Source organism: Elephantulus edwardii, unplaced genomic scaffold (genome assembly GCF_000299155.1).
Source record: "Elephantulus edwardii isolate Elephantulus edwardi_28Jun2011 unplaced genomic scaffold, EleEdw1.0 scaffold00080, whole genome shotgun sequence".
Classification (NCBI taxonomy): Eukaryota; Metazoa; Chordata; class Mammalia; order Macroscelidea; family Macroscelididae; genus Elephantulus; species Elephantulus edwardii.
This window is the reverse complement of record NW_006399830.1, coordinates 7875566-7895963: the sequence shown is the minus strand read 5'-3', so window position 1 is coordinate 7895963 and position 20398 is coordinate 7875566. Positions and strand designations below refer to the sequence as shown.

The following is a 20398-nucleotide window of genomic DNA, read 5'->3' as shown; positions in this document are numbered from 1 at the left end:
TCATGAACCTAAATGGAAAAAAATGAGTACAAAATTTTAGTAAATCAAGCCAATCATATGGGGGTGGGGGGAAGGCTATTACACTATGATTGTTGATTTTCAAGTGTTAAATGAATCTTACATCCCTGGAATAAATTCCATGTTATCGGTTTTGCATTTGAAAATCAACTACTCTTCTCTAGATTGTTATTGTTAGCTGGTGTACATTTATAGTGACCAGTGGAACAAACTCTGCCCAGTTCTGCATCAGCCCCCGGACGGACGTATCCCAGAACCCCGGGGGCCACAGAGTTCTCACGGAATGATTTTGAGGAGTTGATCACCAGATCTTTCTTCCTAGTCCAATTTAGTCTGAAAACTCCTGAAATCTGTTCTGTACTACAACAACATGCAAATCTTCAGTCCCCTGGGGGAAGGCTGTATATGCGGTTCCTTGTCCAGAAATCAGCACAACCTTTCTTGCATGCTGAAAACAAAGAAGACCGGAAGCATTCACAGGTGAAGTTCATGTATCGCCTTCATGTGGCCCCCATAGGCTTCTCAAAGCTGTAATCTTTACAGAAGCAGAGACTGTCTCATTGGTCTCCAGCAATAACAAAATAGAGAACATTAATTGATTTTCAAATGCAAAACCAATAACATGGAATTTATTCCAGGATGCAAGATTTACTTAACATTTGAAAATCAATCATAGTATAATAGCATTTTTCCCCTACAAAGTTGGCTTTGATTTACTGAGTTTTTATATGTATTTTTTTCCCATTTAGGTTCATGAGGGATATTAACTTGCAGTGTACAGCAGTTGGTGGGTTTGAACAAGTGACATTTTGATTAGCAGCTGAATGTCTTAAGCATATTGCTGCAAGAGCTCCTTTGTAAAGATGATAGTCTAGAAAATTCTATGAGAAGTTCTCCTTTGTCTCACAGGCTATCTTTAATTCTGAATCAACTGGAAGACCTCCAACAGTTGATAGAGTCATTCCTATTTGGGAATAGGGTTTCACCTGTTATGTTAATGAGGCCATACCAGTGTAGGGAGTCTTAAACTCAGTGACTTCTGGGTGAAGCAGGCACAAATGGGAGACGGCAGATGCTACGTGGAGCTCATCAAGACTCCAGGGGCAGAAGGAATACAGAAACAGAAGAGAGGAGGAGAGAGAACTCGAGAGAGAGTAAGAGAAATAACCTTCTCCTATAGCTGGTGATCTCAATTTGTACTTCAAGCCTCCTGAACCATGAGAAAATGAATTTCTGTTTGTTAAAGCCACTCATCTGTGGTGTTTCTGTTACAGCAACACCAGGGCTGACGGAGCTAGCTTGGGGGCCCAGCTCTGATGGAATAGCTCAGGGCCAAGGTTTCTCCTTCACCCTGGTGTTCTTTCTCTCTCTAGGTCTCTATGCCCGAGCTCCTGCACGAGTCCTCTAGTGGAGGGTCATCAGTTCAGGTCTCCACATTTTCCTTGGCCAGTCTCCTCTCCCAGGGTTATAATCTTGCTCCTAAGCCTCCAATCTGTGGTCAGGGAAGAATGACCTGCTGATAGACACACCTGATGTTCATCAGATCCCTGAGTATTTCCTGCCCCAGGTGGTCTGGAACATTGCCACCTGTTGCTGGATGTCTCACCTGTTGTTTTTCCTTGGATACCATGTTCTATCTGCCTGCCTGGGCTGCTTCCATCACTGCTATTGTTTCTAACCTCTTGTATTTACTACTGTCCTCTTTTGCCTCCTCCACCACTCTATGAATGTGGCCCAGTCCTACCTTCACCAGGTAGCTTATTGACAGCCTTCCTCATCTCCTCTGTACAGTGAAGAGAAACGACTGTCATCTGCAAGTCTCTCCTCAGCGGGGAGACAGTGTTTGCTAACATGCAGTTCCCCTTCCTCTGCTGGAATATAGAAAAATTGGGTGGTTTCTGGGTAGACACATTCTTTGGAAAAGTAAATCACGGGATTTGCATGACAAACAGATGTAGCTTTCAAAACAATCCCACAGAGGCAGGTAGTAGCATGTAGTGGTTTTGAGCCAGACCACATGATTCAAATCCTGGCTCTTCCAAGTGCAAGCTGTATGACCTTGGCAAGTCACTTAACACCTCTGTGCCTCAGTTTCCCCACTCATTTAATGGGCAGGATAATAACGAACCTAGTCGACTCTGACGCAGGGTGATCTGATCCTTACACATGCCAGAGCAGAACAGTGCTTCATAGTGTTGTCAATAGCTGTGACTTTTTGAAAGTTGATTGCCGGAACCTTCTTCCTCGTCTGTTCCAGTATGGGAACTTTGCTGAAACCTGTCCACAGGTAATGGATTCCCTGGGAAGAGTTTGGGGAGATGCTCAGGTGAAACACGGTATGAGAGCCTACAGGCAGGGAGGAGAGAAGGGACATTCCCCCAGAGCAGCTGGTTGGATGGGACCCACTTCAAAACAATAAGATATGAAAGAAAACAAAAGCCTGGCCAACCCCCTCCCCAGGGGCAGGCCACACTTGTTGTTCATGACAACAACAGAATAATTCCAGTGCTATAATTTGCATATTCCATGTCTGTCCAACAAGTTCTGGTGGCTTGATGTGTTGCTATGTTAATGGAAAGGTCAGCAGTTCGAATCTCTGTGGGGAAGGATAGGCAGTCCCCTCCTGTGAATATTTACAGCCTCGGAAACCTCATGGAGTGTTGCTCTGAGTCAGAATCATCCCTGTGGTGGTCGGATCTGCCTAACCTGGTAGAGAGCAAGCCCTACTGTTGTCTTATGTCTTTTGATACCCAGTAGTCCTGTAGAACAGATAGGAAAAACACGTAACTGCAGAATGATGTGGACACAGTGGCTACAGCAATGGGCATGAGTGCAGCAGGGACTTTGAAGAGGGCACAGGGCTGGGCAGTGTTTTGTTCTGTTGCACACTGTTTGCTGTGGGTTGGAACCAACTCCACAACACTTAATAATAACAACAGGTTTAAAATAGCCAATTTTGTAGAGTTTGAGAGGGCCCGCAATACCATCAAGAAAGAGACTGTAGGGTTCAAATCCACCAGAAGCTTTGCTGGAGAAGGAGGAGCAATCTCCTCCTGTACCAGCCAAATCTGATTTGACAGTAAAAAAAATAAAAATAAAACAAGGATATTGTAGTGTGGAGCACATCCTCTGGAGCAGGGGTCACTGTGCTGAGAACCTCCTAGACCCAGCAGACAGAGAACTGTCCCATTGAAGATGATGAGAGATGGTGGAGGCATGAGACAGCAGTGAGGTGGGACTAGCAGAAGGAGGTGGTGGGCTTGCTAACTCATGAGATGAAAGAGCTGAATGCCTCCATTAGGAGGTACCCTGGATGAGTGGAGCACTTCTGGGCACTTTACTGTAGATCTCCAGAGTTATAACACTTGCCCAAGCAGGGCTGAGGCCAGCAGTGGTCAGAGCCCAGAGTGAGGCCTGCCTGCCTGCCTGTGGCATGGCCAAGAAGGAGCTGAGAGGTTGGAAGCTGTCCTGGTTGACTGACTAGCCTGTCTCCTGAGCTATGTGTCACCACCTGAATAAACCCCATAATCTTTGAGTTCTGTGTGGCCCTTGCAACACATTATTAAGGGAAGGAGGGTCCTCAGGCCCCTGTAGACCTCGATGGCTAGAACATGCCTGGTTGGAGTGGAGAGTGGTGTGCAGAGGGTGGGTACTCATGCAGGTATTCTGCAGGTGTGGAATGGGGCAGTGTGATGGCAGAGGTCAGGGCCTGGCCATGACAGGGTCACTCACTGAAGTTACGGGGACATTTATGAACACAGACCCTGTCCCAGGACATGGTGGAAGCTGTGGATGCAGGAGTCTTTGAAATAGAGGACAGTAGTTACTTAGTTTGGACGAGTGACTTTTTAAAAACCTAAATAAAGGCTGTTGTCACTGAGGCTGAAGCATGCTGACCTCCTTTGGTATCAGGGTAAAACTGTGTTCTATAGTTTTCAATGCTAGGTTTTGGGGAAGTAGATTTCCAGGCTTCTCTTTCAAGGAACCTGTCGGTGGACTTGAACCTTCAACTTGCTGGTTGCAGCCGGGTCCATGAACAGTTTATATCACTCCCCTAGGACTCTGGATGCTTAAAACCAAACTCAAGCCTAGGGTATCCAGAGAATTTTATCTAGGCTACTTTCTGCCACCCTCTCCCCCAGTAAACCTGATAGCAACACCCCCCCCCAAAAAAAAAAGAGGGCTGACTTGAACACAGGCCATAGATATGGCCTGGGCTTCCAGCAAGATTGTGTCTATAGGAAACACCAGGGAGACACACTCCTTAGAATAACTAGCAAGTCTACCACCAGTAAGGAGATTGACAGAGAGCATGTACCCAAGATAAAGTCTTGAAGGCAAGAACTAGTAGGATAGGAGGGTTAATGGAAATTAGAATTACAGGGAGGAAATAGGAAAAATGTGATTGCCTTATGGATATTGTACTAAATGTTATAAAACAAAACGTGAATGATTGAAGAAAAACCAACATATTCTGTAAACCTATGTGTAAATAACAATTAAAAAATATTAAATGAAGGGGAAAAAAACAAACCCCAAACTCAAACTCATTGTCATTGATTCTGATCATGGCAATGCCACGTTAGGGAATTTGTGGAATTTTTTTGGCTGTAATACTGAGGGGGAGACCATTAGGCCCTTCTCCTGTGCCACTATACTGGTGGTATCCAATGGTCCATGCAGTTAATTGTTAAAACAATAGGTTAATGGTTTTGTTAGGTGCCATTGAGTCAGCTCTGATAGTGACCCCACATGCAGCTCACCCTCCCTGCTGTGCGGGGTCCTCTTACAACCACTGGGTCAGTCCACGTCATTGAGAGCCATCCTCTTTTTCATTGACCCTCGACTTTACCAAGCACGATGTCTATTTCTAAGGGACTGGACTCTCCTGATTATGTGGACGAAGCATGTGATACAAAGTCTCAGTGTCCATCCGGAGACCAGCTATGGAGGGCGAGCCACTTCTGGATAATAGTTCTTCCTGAATACCCAAAAGGCTTTACTTCTGCTTTGTCTCCCGGCCTCTGCTCCCACATAGTCCTATGCCTGGGAGCTAGAACCATATGGATTTGGAGCTGCTTACTGCCTTGAGGCGCAAACCCAATGTCTCAGTGTCTTACGTCTTGTTTTCCTACAGCTGAGGGAACTTAAAATAAAAATACATGTTTTTGCAGCTGCTTCCCTTGATAGAACCAGCCTTCATCTGGATGACGGTGTAAGGCACCTGTCTCAGTTCGGCATTCAGTGAGATACCCTGGGTGGAACACCTGGCCCAGGGCTCAGCATATGAGAAGGTGCTCAGCAAAACAGTTTTCTTCCTTCCAAGCACCTCTTTCTGCCCAAAAGATATGCTTTAAAACAGTCCCTCGAGACTTTTGATATGCTCCTCTGTTTAATTGTGTGTTTGTCTGCTTTGGGAAAATCCACTGTCAGAGACTACTTTGAAGTGCTAAAGAGCAAAGGTGCCACTTTAAAGACTAAGGTGCACCTGACCCAAGCCAAGGTGTCTTCAGTCACTTCACATGCACGTGAAAGTCGGACAGTGAATAAGGAAGAGGAAAGAATCATTGCCTTTGAATTGTGTTGGCAAAGAGTACTGAATATACCATGGACTGACAAAGAGCAAAGGAGTCTGTTTCAGAGGAAGTGCGGCCTCTCCTTAGGGACAAAGATGGTGAGACTTTGGCTCATATATTTTGGGCACGTTGTCAGAAAGATCACTGCTCAGAAAAGGACATCTCCGTGGGAAAATAAGAGGGTCAGTGAAAAAGAGGAAGACCCTCAGCGAGCAGATGACTCGATAGAAACAACGAAACAGCAGACTTGGACACAGTGGAGACAGCAAGGCCAGAGGATAGTGCAGGATGGGCAAGGTTTCTTCTGGCTGCTTTCCATGTGTTGCTGTGAGTGAGTGAACTCCACAGCCCCTAATAACATTCTGTTTCTGGGAAATTACACAGATTGTGTTGAATCCGGGCAGGGAGTAAGGCTAATGCTTATGGGTTGGCGCTGGTGGCTTAGTTGGTAAGGAATTGTGTTGCCAACTCAAAGCCAGGCAGTTCGAATCTATCAAGCTGTTCCTTGGGAAAACAAACAATCTGCATCTGTGCGAGCTACAGCCTCTGAAAAGAAAACCTACTGGAGACTCAGCTGAGGGGATTGACTGCACAGTAAAGAGTTGGAGAGTTTTGGGTCCTTCTGCCCTTAATATACCACGAATGTTCCTTTCTGTATGTAAATCTCATCTCGATGTAAACGCACTGTTTTCCTTTTGTGCTGCGGAGTATTTCACAGTGCCTGTATTTTGACGTACGTTTCCGTACTAAAGATTCATACTTAAAACAAGCAAGCAAACAGCACGAGCGCGCCGCGCGCGCGCAAGAACAACGAAAGGGAAGAGAAAAACTTTAATGAGATGGAAATGGCCAGGTGGAGGCTGTCATTTGGCTAGGTTGCCTGATTTTTATTAGTGGGCAGCCTGGTTTCGTTTTTTTAGGCCTGAGGAACTGAAAGGATCAAGACGGGAGCTTGAATTCCTGTATTTTGAGCTGTGGAGTTTGGGGAATGGAAAGGGGTCCTGGAAACCCAGCCACCTACACCATCCTCCTGTAACCACGTGCGTAGAGAGGGTGGGCGAACGCAATTGCAATGACTTGGACCCACAGGTTTTTCACCCGCATAGAACCCACCCAGCCCGTTGGCCGCTCAGAATTGCTCCGAAAGTCACAGAATCCGAGTCTCCAGGCCAGATTTTCCCTCTAGCCATTCGCGGCCACGCAAAGCGGAGCTGGGAGCTCACGGAAAGGGATGTCTTCATTGCCAACCGGGATGGAACAGACCCGGCCGTCTGCTCGGGGAGTGCTGAGATGCTAAAGGTCCCTCCTGCGCCGGCCGCAGCCAGCATGCCCTGACCGGTCCCCAGCCCTCAAGGCGCCTATGAGCCAGCCGCCCCCGCCCTTTCCGGGTGCGCGCGCACGAGCCGCGCGCAGGGGAGGTGTGCGCCCGGCAGCCTGCGGGCGGCGGCGCGGGGAGAGGGGTGGCCACGGGCGGCGGGGGAGGAGCCGGCGCTGCAGCCGGTCCCCTCGGGCCGCGCCCCGCCCTCCGCCGCCACCTGCGCGTCCCCTCCGGGCTCCGAGCCCCAGGGCCGTGCGGGCTTTCGGTGCCGCAGCGGCGGAGTCACTGCGTTCGCCTCTTCAGAGACTGGGCGTCTGGCTCCTGGGTGCGCGCGATGAGCCGCGCTGCCCGTTCCGGCGAGCGGAGGGTGCGCCGGCGCGCGTCCTTCCCTGCCGCTCTCCCCGAGACGCTGGTGAGGGGGACCGAGAACTGCTGTGACTTTTGAGGTCCTCCTCCTTGCGGCCGGCCTCCGGACGCGCCAGCTCCGGGCCGAGTCAGTGCGACCGGCAGGCCCCGCGGACTCGCTGCGTGGGGCCGAGACTTGGAACGTGTCCGGAGCTCGCGGGCTGAGCGCGCTGGTGAGTTTGGCAGCGGGGTGGGGTGTCCCCTGGCTCGAGGGGCGGAGAGGACGTCGCGCTCTCCCACTCCGCCCGCCCCCTGCTGCTGCCCCCACTTTGGAGAGTAATTGTGACTTGAGCGTGACTGCGGAGAAGCGAGGATGCGGGCACTGAGCGCGGGCTTTCCCTCGGCCCGGCGTGATGGAGCGGGTCGGTGAGCGGAACAAAGGCGCTCGCCCAAGGGAGCGGGTCTTCGGCTGAAGAACACGGGCTGCGGGCCACGGTGCGGTGCGGGCTGTGCGGCCCGAGGCGCGGCGCGGTCCCCGCGGGCGGGCGGTGAGTCCTAACCCGACACCTGCGCGCCGCGCGCGCCGCGGCTTCCCGGCAGCCAGCCGCCCTCAGCCTAGCTCGGTGGTCCAGAGGAGAGCCGCTTCTGGGCCAGGGAGGAACCCCAGCGCCTGGAGGGGGACAGTGCAGACATCTCCAGAGCGCTTCTGCAGACTGAGGGCAGCTAGCGACTCTGCCCTCCCCCGACTGCCTCATCCTCCCAGCCATCTCGGCCGCCCGAGCCCGGGAGAGCCGCTGTCCTCGCCGCCCGGTCAGAGCGTGTGGCTCGCACGGCCACCACCGGCTGCCCCGCGCCACGCAGGAGCCCGAGGCGCACGGGTCCGGGAAGAGGGCCGGCCGGGCGTGTTTGATGGCTTCACTGAGAAGAGTCAAAGTGCTGCTGGTTTTGAACTTGATCGCAGTGGCCGGCTTCGTGCTCTTCCTGGCCAAGTGCCGGCCCATCGCGGTGCGCAGTGGAGACGCCTTCCACGAGATTCGGCCGCGCGCGGAGGTGGGCAACCTCAGCGCACACGGCGCCAGCCCGATCCAGGATGCGGTGCTGAAGCGCCTGTCACTGCTCGAGGACATCGTGTACCGGCAGCTGAATGGTAAGGACGTGCGCCGGCGCCCACGGGGCTCTCGGGGGCCGCCTGAGAACCGGGAAGGCCGGAGCCCTACGCGGGGCCAGGAGCCGGCGGGCGCGGGAGGGACAGCTCTGCGCGGGCGTCACAGGGCTCCGGTGCACATTCCCTCTTCTTCCTGTCCGCGCCTGGGCTGCTAGAGAGAACTGTCTGGGGCTTTTCTGTGCTCCAGCTGTAAGTTTGGTTGTATTGTGCGAACATGTAGTATGGCTGTTTTTGGTCTCATGTACCGGCCATAAAATCATTCACTCGCAACTCTTCTCTGGAGAGCAGAGAGGGGACTGGAGCACGCGCTGAGGTCAAGGAAGGAATTAGCTTCTTCCACACAGCATTTGGTGCAGGGCAGACAGGGAATGGGGAGTGGGAGGTCTTGAAAGTCTGGGAGTGTATTCAGGGCCCAGGGTCGTGGAGCTATTGCGCTTAAGTCCCAAGTTGAGTGACTCTGTCACCTTTTGAAGAGGCAGGCTGCATGCTAGTCATTAGAACTCTTTCCTTCCCACTGCTATTAAAGATGACCGACCGTGATCGGTGGAGAAGCTCTTAGGGAGCCATTGTTAGAAGTTCGAGGTAGGCTAGGGAAACAGGTTTTTAGGGCGTGCAGCAAAACAAGGAGTGACCAGTTCGCTGCAGTTGTGAGACCCTGCCCCATCTCAATTGGCCTTGTGCATGGCTCAGGAGGAGAGACTTCTCAGTCCCCTCACCCCTGGTCTAGGGACTTCAGGGCACTGTGGACCCTAAAGTCAGTGTTAAGAACAGAGAAAGGTGCTTTGGAAGAAGTGGGCCCAGGGTGCTCCTGAAAGGGGAGGACTCTGAGACTTATCCCACATCTTGTGGGCGTGTTGCCAGGAAGGCAGTCCCTGGAGAAGGACGTCATGCTGGGAAAAGCAGATGGTCAGCAAAAGAGAGGCCCCTCCAGGGCTGCTTTGACAGCAGTAACTGCAGCAGTGGGCTTGAGGATGCAGCTCTGAGGATGCCGTGCGATCAGGCCTCCTCCTCTTATACATGGGGTTGTTATGGGGTCTCCAATTCAATGACACCTAACAGACTTCTCCCCAGGGACTGTGTGCTGGTCGTCTGAGGCAGATGCTTGAGGATAGGCTGCCCCCTTCCTTTTTGAGCTTTTGAATTAAACCTCAGCTGGTTTTCCCAGAACTACTGTGGTCTATTCGAGCCCTGCTCCCTTTGGCTCCTGTTGGATTTCTGAGGCTGTAAATCTTTGTGGGAAGAGACTGCCCATGTTTCTGCCATCAGGCAGCTCATCGTTGAAACCACTGACTTTGCTTAGCAACCAAAAAAACCCCCTGTATCTGTGGTCAGACTGTCCAAATGGACGTCATGGGATGCATGCTTGTTGTGGGGGACCCCTTACTGATGACTGCCATAACTAGGGGAGTGCATGCTGTGTGGCCAGCACCGAGCAAAGTAGTCAGGAGGACACTGTCTTATTGGCATTCATCCAGGTGGGGTCCACTCTGACCCATTACCAGACACCATGGTGCCATTTAAACTCACAGTGACCCTGCTCCACGTGGCAGAGTGGAACTGACCTGTTATAGGGTTTTCTACACGGTAATCTTTGTAGGAGCCAGTCGCTGGGGGTTTCTCTTGCAGAGTCACTGGGTCTTGAACCAACAGCCTTTGGGTTAGCAGTCAGCTGCTTAACTTTTGTGTTGCCAGGGCTCCTTAGCCACAGATGAGGGAATTGGCATTTAGAGAGGTAAATTGAGTTGCACATCACCCTGCTACTAAGAAGTTTGGGGTCAGTAGCTTGGATGGGTTAACTACAGAGCTGGTGCTTTGACTACTGGCTGCAAACCCCTGTCTACAGTCTTCTCTGACAAGTAACAGCAGCGTTAAGTTTGAAAGAGGAATGAGCCCATGTCCTGCAGATGGAGTTCTGTCTGTGTTAGTTGTGTCAGGGGCAATGGGCCACAATGTCTTCATCACAGAGTGAGAGAGACCAGCCACACCCTTCAGTTCCCGATCTCTGGTCTGAGGTGCCAGGTGCCCAGTTGTCCCGACGCCCCCTTGGAGGGACTCTTGGATCATCTGGATGCCATTGGACAGGCGTCCAGGAAGGGACTCGAATTTGGCTTGTGTTTGTCTTGGGAAACTGCAGTCCTCTGATCCCTCAGTCTTTCTGTACAAAATGGGGCCGAATCCCCCAGTCTGTTTCTGCAGGAGTAAGATGCTTGTTATTTTGCACAGGTACCTAGTCTGGATGCACTGGTGGGACCCCTGAGAGAGTGTAAGGATCATTAGGTTCCCCTACCACGGTCTGCATCCACAGGTATTCATCCCAAGCAAACACCCTTTTGAACATCTGACTGTGTATACCTCTGTTTTTAAGGGAAAACAATTATTTTTATTATTCCTCCTAGTGGCTTTAAAGACTCCAGGTCTAGAATCTCACAGGAGTGAAGCAAGGGTGGGATGCAGGCAGGTGAGGTGAGCGCTGGGCTGTGGAGCAGACCCTCAGGCTTAGTCCTGGGTGAGTGGGCAGGACTGGGAGTGGGGCTGGGTGGGCTCTGCGCCCTCCCTGCTTGCTCCTCCAGCTGGGCTCCCACAGCCACTGTCCTATTAATGCCCAGTCCTCCAGTCTCCATCAGCATCACAGGAGGGCAGCAGAGGATGACTGGAAGCAGACTCCCATAAGGTAAATATGACATTCACGCAATGTCCAGATCATATAACGTCCTATTTCATGGAATGTGACCTAGTGGTAAGAAACTGAACTGCAATCCCAAAAGCATGTGGTTCGAATCTGCCAGCGCTCTGCAGGAGAAGGATGGACAGTCTTCCTTCTATGCTATTTACTGTCTCTGAAAACCCACTGGAAGGTTAGCTGTGAGTCGGTTCCAAGTCGACAGTACACAAAGAGCGATAAAGAGCTACTCTGCCGTCCTGCAGGCACACAGTTAAATCCACCAGCTGCCCTGTGGGAGGAATGTGGCCTAGTGGTAAGAAACTGCTCTGCAATCCCAAAGGCATAAGGTTCAAATCCACCGGCTACTCTGCAGGAGGAAGAGGATGGACAAGTGTCCTTCTGTGCTATTTACTGCCTCTGAAAACTTGCTGAAGGGTCAGCTATGGGTTGGTTCGGAGTCAGCAGTACACAACAGCCACAACAGGCTGCACTCCAGGAAACAGAGCCAATTTAATATTAAGTTTGAAATCCAGCTCACTTGGGTTGAGTTGGTTCTGACTCCTGGTGACCCTCCGTCGGTTTCTGAGGCTGTAAATCCCAATACCAGTTGTTATTTGGCCTTTGTGTTGGAACAGACTGCTAGCTGATGCTCCTGCGGGTTTTCAAAGGCTATAAACTCTGCGGGAGGAGATTGCCCATCCTTCTCCTGTGGAGCAGTAGACTGCCTCATCTGTTTCCGTGGAGCAGCTGGGGGATTCAAACAGCCGGCCTTTTCAGTCCTAGCCCAACACATACCACTACCATTAGGAAAACGCGGTAGGATGGAACCATACCCCTAGCTCGCCTCTCTTTCTGCCCCAGCCTTTCTCAGTTTTTACTATGTATAGAATCACCTGGAAGACCTGTTACAGGAATGTCTTTGGTCCCCACCCCAACTCTGATGTTGTAGATTTGGGGTAAGTAAGCTTGGGGGCTGCATCTTTCCAGGATCCCACATCACACAAAGTCAGGCAAGGACACCCACCGTGACAAAGCTGGGTGCTTGGAAAAGGCAGAGAGGGGACGTCTGAAAAGCTGAGCCATTGCTTCCAAGGGCTGAGTCTCCAGCTTCTTTCTGGGTGCTTTTAGGACAGGCAAGTGATTCTCTAGAGGCTGGGGTGTCCTGCCCTTGGGCCTCGTGAAGTTGGAGGCTGTTGGGTGTGTAGGTGAGTTTTCTTCCAGCTTGGCAGGTCGATCCCCCCAGCCACTCTGCAGGCAGTCTGCTCCCGTTAAGATGCACAGATCTGGAAGCATGATGATGCCTTTCTACTCAGTCCTGCAGGGTCACCGCAAGTAGGGATAGACTTAACTGCAGTGAGTCTGAATTTTCTGCAGGAGGCGCGATTGAAAGTTTTTCCTGAGCAAGCCTGGGAATTTCAGCCGGGCCTGGGCAGATGTTGTCACCCTGGCTCCTGAATGTCGTTTGTAGTGACACGGGGCCTGCAGGGAAAAGAGGCCAGCTCTGGAATGGAAAGGACCCTCCCTCTCTCTGTGGCCTCTCAGCCCCCACTCCCCTGTCTCCCAGCTCTTGCTTATTCTTTGTTCCAGGGTTGAGTCTTGCTCACTGATGAGATCTGAGTGCTTCAGTGGGAACGGGGTGTGGGAGGAATGCCCTACTCAGGCGTGTGGGATGAGGGCACCTCCTGTCCTCTTGCTTTGCCATTACTACTGACTCTGACCTCAGTGGACTTTATAAAAGAACAGTTGCTCTCAAATAAATTCTAGTTCCTCTGTCAGAAGAGAACTGAGCTCCATAGTTTTCAGTGGCTCTGTGGTATGGCCGCCAGGCTGTTCTTCAGACCATTTCAGAATAGACTCAAACTAGCAGTGTTAGCGTTGAAACACCCCAACAGTGTGTCCCATCGAAGAACTCCTATACCCCTCAAGTTTCCCGACCATACTAGTTCTGACTCACAGCTACCCCTAGGGTGTCAGAGGGCCTGGATTGCATAGGGTTTTAGTGTTTAGTGTTTTGTGAAGTAAATGGTCAAGCTTTCCTTCTGATCCACCTCAGAGCGGACTTGAACTATCTAAACCTGTAATTCTTCATGGTTCTCCTGATCCTCAGGAATTAATGCAGCGCCCCCTTGTGCCTGGCCTTGGGGGCACAGTGAGGACAAATGATTCCCTTGAGTATAAAAGCAGGAACCACACTGAAAAGACCTGTCCCACCAGAAGGGAGCAGTGAGCACAGCCACCCCCTCTGATGTGACTCTCTCTAATGAAGCCTGTTTTGTGGAGACCTGAGAGTCCACTGGCCAGGTGGTAGGTGGGCCTTGCTTCTCAGAATGAGCTGGTCGGCTAAGACACCTGGGCTGAGATCCAGGTTTCAGCTTGCCCAGTTACAGGGTTTTTGTTGTTGTGGAAGGAGCCCTAGTGGCACAGGGGGCTAAGGCGCTCAGAGGTGAACCTGAATGGCTACTGATTGAGACCCACCAGCAGAAGGAAGATGGGGCCGTGTGTTTACATAAAAGATCTCCAGCCAGTGGGGCAGTGCCGCTATGTGACAGGGTCACTCTGAGCTGGAATTCACTCAGTGTTGGTAGATTTGGCTTTTGCTTGGTTGGTAGTATATTTTAATATAAGCTGTAATCCCATGATATTGATTTCCTTGTCTCTCTAATGCAACTATTATCACTGCTATTCTCCGAATTATTTCCCCACTGTTAACACATCCTCATTGCCCTCACCCTCAGTCCCTGACTCCCCTTCTTTCTTTGCTCCGACACCTTGGAATCCATTAATGACCTGTGTTTCTCTGTAATTACTTCTTTCACACAAGGAGCTTCATTGAGTATTTGTCTTTTGAAGACAAACCGAGGAACACTAGGGTGCAGCGGTTAAAGCATCAGCTACTAACCAAAAGGTTGATGGTTCAAACTCACCAGCCTCTCTGAGAAAGGTGTGGTGGTCTGCTTCTGTAAAGGTGACAGCTTCGTGGGGCAGTTCTGCCCTGTCCCATAGGGTCACTATGAGTGGACTCAGCTCAGTGGTGGCAGGTTTGGTTGTTTGGTTTGTGACTGACTTGTTTCTCAAACCAGTGTTTAACGTCTGTGCTTCATCTGTGGAATGGCGTGTAGTAGGACTTCATTTCTTTGTATGTTGTTGTTGTTGTTGTTGTTATGTGCTGTCGAGTCGCCTGCGACTCATCATATTCCAAAATGAGCCTTCATAACTAATGTACCGTACTGTACTGTAAGCAGCTGCTAACCTGAAGGTTGGCGGTTCAAACCTACCCAGGGGCTTGATGGAACCTGGTGAACTGCTTCCATAGTCTCAGTCATGGAAGTGCGTGGAACCTCGTGCAATAGTTCTACTCTGTACGTGAAGTTGCCACGAGTTTGGGGGTGGCTCAACAACAGCCAACAACAATACGGCATTGTAGAAATATACCACATTTTGTTAATGTTGATGGACATTTTGATTGTTGTGGAAGTAACCTTGTAATTGATGTTCCCTGCCCGTGTTTGCTAACACGAGGGGTCCAGTTATCTGCGTGGAAAGTAGTCCACCATCCTCCTTACTCAGCCCCGTCCAGCAGCTTGCTGTCCACTGAGGAATCACTTGTAAACATGGGGACCAGCGGGCTCCACTGGCAGCCCCAGCACCAGGCCCTTTCTCACTCTGCTCCAGCAGCACATTGTCCTGCCTCCAGCCCAGTTGTCCTGATTGCTATACCTTTTGGCTCCTTTTATCTCCCTTTGGTTTTTCAACCCAACTAGGCTACTAACTGGTTAAATGTTTGAAAAGGTCAGTGGTTCAGACCCATCGACAGGTGCCTTGGAAGAAAGGCTTGGTGCTCTGCTTCTGAAGGACCACAGATGTGAAAACCTCGTGGAATTCTGCTTTGCACACATGGGGTTGCCATACATCAGGGCCAACTCAGTGGCAGCTGGTTTCCTATGGCAGTTGTTGGAATCTGCTCTCTCTCTTCCTCCTCCTCACTTTGGTGGCACAGCGGCTAAGCATTTGCTGGCTAATCTCGGGTTGACAGTTCACCCCCACTGGCCGCTTCTCAGGGAACGTGATGAGGCAATCGCCTTCTGTAAAGAGGACACCGTTTAAAGCTGGGTGAGGCAGTTCTGTCTCCCACAGGGCTGCTGTGAGTTGGAACTGATGGACTGCCAGTGAGTCTGTCCATCCGTTAAGGCTGCACTCAAGGTCTACTGTATGGGCTTGTGTTGAGCCAGTCCAGCCATCTGCCCTCTTCCTGCTCCAAGATGCCGGCCTTTGCTTCCAGGGGTCTCCTGAAGAGACCATCACTTTCTCTCTCACGCCGCCACGTGCTTCCCTCCTGAGGTCACGATTGGCATGTCATCGTTTTAATGGTGGGAACCATATTTTGGGCTTTTTATAAACACCGTTTCCATCCCTCAGCAGCTGACACAGCACCTTGCACATAATGTGGGCACTTAAGATTTATGGGTTGATTAATTGGTTGGGAGCAAGTTTTAAGAGGTAAATGATAGCCAGGGTGGAAATGAGCTTGAGAGAATCGGGCTGTGGAGGCTGGGTGGGTGGGTGGCTGCGGTGAGGGCTGGAGCGGGGAGGCTGGCTGAGGAGACCCGGTGTGGGGAAGCCGTCTTTTCTGAGTCACTGTTTGCACTGAGGCGCCATCTTGCCCCCAGTGCTGTCTTGTGCTGTTTGGCTTACAAACCAGTGACCTTCTTCTAATTCCAGCTCCTGCAACCTCAGATGCAACAGTCAGACGGGATCCCGTAAGGTTTTAGGTGGCAAATTTTGGGGAAATGGAATACCAGGCTTTTCTTCCAAGTGCCTCTGGATGCACTTGAACCTCTATGGTTGTTTTTGTCCTAGTCTGGAATCTTCTCATTTTAGGGCAAAGATGCTGGCCAAGTGGCTGTTTCCCAGAGCTCTAGGGATGTAGTGGTTTAAGAATTCAGCTTCTGACCCCAAGGTCTGTGGTCTGAACTCCTTGGGGAAGATGAGGCGTGTGCTCCTGTGGGAAGCCCTGTGGGCAGTTCTGCTCTGTCCTGTCCTGTCGGGTTTCTGTGGAATGGAATTGACTCTATAGCAGTGGGCTTGGGTTTTCTTTGCTGTATAAACCTGTGTCCCTCTCGACCTGCCTCTGGTGAGAACTCTGTTGTCGTGACTCAGTACTCCAGCCCCGTCCGAGCTCCACCCCATCAGCCTAGGGCAAGAAGAGAAAACGCAGTCGATTTGGGTTAGGTTCCAAATTTAGATTTCAGAAGGCTATTGAATAGAAGCAGGGTTGCTTGAAGAAAGAACATTTCTGTGAGAATGAACACAAGTCAGAATTACCCATCCCGCTGCTGCCCCCAAGCTTCACAAGCAGACTGAGTGCAGAAAACACACATGCGCCCAGTGACATGGTACAGCCCCCCCAGCCACGTGCCAGATTCGGGGAGCAGGGTCGGTGGTATGGGGGGGCCCAAAGTGGCGTTTGCTCTCACAGGCCTCCAAGATGGAGTCAGAGGCAGAGGTGGTATTTTAAAAAAGAAAACTTTTTTTATTATGATGATGAAAATATAATCATCTAAACAGACATCAGTTCAACAATTTCTCACAGACAGTTCTGTGACACCAGTTATTCTTCAAGATGTACATCTGTTCTTGCTCTCGTCTCCAAATTGTTACACAGCCATTAACATAAACCCACTACCCATCCCCCAAAGCAAAACCATCCCCTCTCCCCCTCCCTGTCACTCCTGGTAACCATTACTAGTTTTTTATTTCTGTGTATTTGTTTGCCCTGGTAGCATAGTGCATAGTGTGTTGAGCTGCCAAGTGAAAGCCTGATGGTTCAAATCTCTGTGGGAGAAAGATGGATAGTTTCTTGTAAAGTCCTGTCAAGATTTACAGCCTTGTGCACCAGTGAATGAATGGAAACCCCACGTCTCTGTAAACGTTCATTAAAATTAATAAAAAAGGTAAAATATTAAAAAATATTTAAAGCCTTGAAAACCCATTGGAGGGCAACTCTGTCGGTGCTAACTCAAAGACATTGGGTTTCTGGTTTATCAGACATGAGGAGCCTTGGTGGGACTGTGGGTTAATCACTGGATGGTAAGTGAAAGGTCAATGGTTCAAATCCTTCAGCTGCTCCAAAGGAGAATGATGGGCAGTCTCTTCCTGTAATGACAGAGCCTTGGACACCCCATGGAGGGCTGCTGTGAAGGTCAATGACTTGATGGCGGGTCATCTCATTTTCTTGTTTGTACATTTGAAGGATCTCCGATGACACAATGGTTGTAATTGCTTGCCTGCTCACGGAAAGGTCTATGGTTCAAATCCCCTAGCTGCTGCATTGAAGAAAAGACCTAGTGATGTGTTTCCAGGAAAAACCAAACCTGCTGACGTCAAGTTGATTCTGATCCAGAGTGACCCTGTAGGACAGGGTAGAAATGTCCCCCAGTGTTTCTAAAGCTGTAAAGCTTTAAGGAACCAAATTGTCTCCTCTTCCTCCTGTGGAGCATCTGGTGAATGTGAACCACTGACCTTTTGGTTGCCAGCCAGGTACTTGAACCATTACCCCGTCAGCCTAGGAAGCCCTCTGGGCCAGGTCTCCGCTGTTCTGCAGAACTGCTGCAAGTTGGAATAGCCTTGCTGGCACACAGGAGTATTTTGCTGAAGCCACAGCTCCTGAAGAAGTGGGGAGCCCCTCGTTTGGAGAGCCCTCAGATCAGTCACATCTGTGCTGGCCAGCGTGTGTGACAGGCACCCTGCCAGCAGGGGCAGCTGCTGCCCGCCCGTCCGGCGAAGGACATCCAGCCTCCCAGACTGACCTTTGCTGTTGCCAAATTGGGAGTGGCTTTTCTGGACAGAAGGAGGATTCTGCCCTTGGTACGAAGAGTGACAGGAAGGGATGTGGGCAGGCCGACGCCGAGTCAGATTAGAAAACGGACCAAGATTAGACAACCTCTGGACTTAGCTGCTTCCAGGTCAGCTCCAGCTCATGGTGACCTCGTGTATCACAGAACAAGACAGTGTCCGGTCCTGCCGCTCCCCACGAGCAGACACAGATCAGGCTGTTGTGGGCCACGTGCTCTCCATGGCTGGATTTTGGAAGTAGTTGGCCAGGCCTTTCTTCCTAGTCCATCTTAGTCTAGAAGCTCTGATGAACTATATGGTGTCATAGCGACATGTAAGCTTCAACTGAAAGAGGAATCCGTTCCTCCAGACCCTCAGTTTCTCTGTTGGTCAGAATGGGCGAGTCTGCTGGTGCCATCACCCTACTGCTGTGGTTCAAGGCAAATGAGGAGGTGAAACAAGGTGAAATTGTGCCTTTCATTAGCTGGTTTGTGAGAGACACTTCAGGCATTGATTGCAGATACATCTCAGAGATGTGACTTACATTCTGGAACATTGCAGGAAGTGGTTATTGCAGTAAAGCAAGTTATGCGACTTTGTCTGGGTTTTGCTTGTTTGTTTCCTCATGCATTTTACAGCTTAGGTATGCATATGCTTTCTTGTTTGTTATCTACTCTCAGGAGTACAACACTTGTCTGTCAGTTTGCTGTACTAGTGTGGTTTGACTTCTGAGACAAAGCAGGAGGCAGGATTGACCATCCAATTTTGAAATTTGAAATAACAGGGCTTCAAATAGCCTGTAAACACAATGGAGTACGATTACTGTGCAGCACGCAGGAGCAATGATTTTGTAAATTACTACCTAACATGGAAGGGATGAGAGAGCATTATGCTAAGTGAACTAACTCAGTCTCATAAAGAGAAATACTGAATAGGACCACTGTTGTAGAGCTTATACAAGGGTCCAAGGGGGCAGGTGTTTAAATACAGGGTCGCACAATTTGATGTGTGGAGGAAGGCATCAGTTAAAGAAAGGGGAAAGGTCTGGCGTTAAAAGCAATGTATATATATAAAAAAAAAGCAATGTATATGAACTTTATGAACTTTGTAAACCAGTATAAAATAAAATAAAATAAAATTTTTTTAAAAAATAAATTTTTTAAAAAGCTCATTAACAGTAGAGGAACATGGTTAGATACGGTGTGGGAGGCAGAGCCCAGATTGGACTCGAAATGAGGACATGTGACTGTACCAACGGGCTCAGGTATCTCAGGGATGACAAGGATGGCCCCCGGACAGGGCTCAGATCCATTGTTCCTGCGGGCGCTGTGAGTCATAATAGATGCAGTGGCTTTTCACAACATCAGTGCACATAAAAGTTACTCTGTCCTGCATTCTATTCCATGCATTATGAAAATGTGTGAAATCTTGTGAGAATGACCAGAATGTGACCCCGAGTCGCTAAGTGAGCACGTGCTGTTGGAAAGAGGGCCCAGACAGACCGGGCTCCGTGCAGGGCCGCCACGCATTTGTTAAAAAGCAAAGCATTCTCTGTGAAGTGCCGTGAAGCAAAGTGCTATGAAGTCAGATCTGCCTGTGGTGATGTAAACGAGAGATGTGAGGTGTTTTGATCTGTGAGAAATGGGTTGGGAATAAGATCACCCAGGGGCCCGGTGTGGAGAGAGACGCAGGGAGGGTACAGAGGCGATGTTCCACATAGGAGTCAGGGAGGAATTCTCTTCCCCAGCTTTAGCCTGGGGTCCTTCCAGTCATACGGAGGCGTTTCACACCGTCTAGTTGACGCTTTGACAGAAGGGACCTTGCCGTATCCTGATCCATCCTCACAGGCTGCCATGGTGGGTCTTTTGCTTCAGCCACTGTGTCATTTCTCTTTGCCAACCCTCTCCTTTTCCCAGCCATGATGTCCTCTTCCAGGGATGGCCTCTCCAGGCACCGTGCCTGAGGAATGCAAAGTCAGGTGTCACCATCCACTCATCTAATGAGCATCCGGGCTGTGCTGCTTCCAAGGGCGGATTTGTTTGCTTCCTTCAGACTCTGGGACGTTCAGTACGCTTCACCAACACCACAGGTCAAAGGCATCAGTTCTGTCTGCCTTATTCATCGCCCAACTTCCGCATGCATTTTTTAAGACACTGTTCCTTCACCTTTCCAAGCATAATGTCCCTCTCCAAGACATAGCCTCTCCTGGCGACATGTGCAAAGTATGTGAGACAAGGCTGTGTCATCTTTGCCTCCATGGAGCACTCTGGCTGCACTTTCCCGAGAGGTAGAAGGTCTAAATTGCAGCTGTTTGTTCTTGCGGACAGAGTGGGGTGGAGCTCCCTGATTAAAACAAGCATTATGTTTATCATAGGAGTACGCAATGAGGGTTGCAGAGTAGATTATATTTGGGGTTGGGGGATGTGCGGGGGGGACTGTGTACCAATGAGGGAGTTTTTCTTTTGCTTTTCAAGGAGAGGAGC

The 20398-nt window shown here is 50.3% G+C and overlaps 1 protein-coding gene across 1 annotated transcript in view; it reads left to right on the top strand.

Moving 5' to 3' along the window:
* Positions 1-7933: 7933 nt before the first annotated feature.
* The window catches only part of WBSCR17 (Williams-Beuren syndrome chromosome region 17), a 447264-nt gene continuing 434799 nt past the window's right edge, over positions 7934-20398 (top strand). The window contains exon 1 of the mRNA XM_006889663.1: positions 7934-8404. Within this exon, the coding sequence (XP_006889725.1) occupies positions 8167-8404 (238 nt within the window). The 5' untranslated portion in view covers positions 7934-8166. The remainder of the gene's footprint in view (positions 8405-20398) is intronic.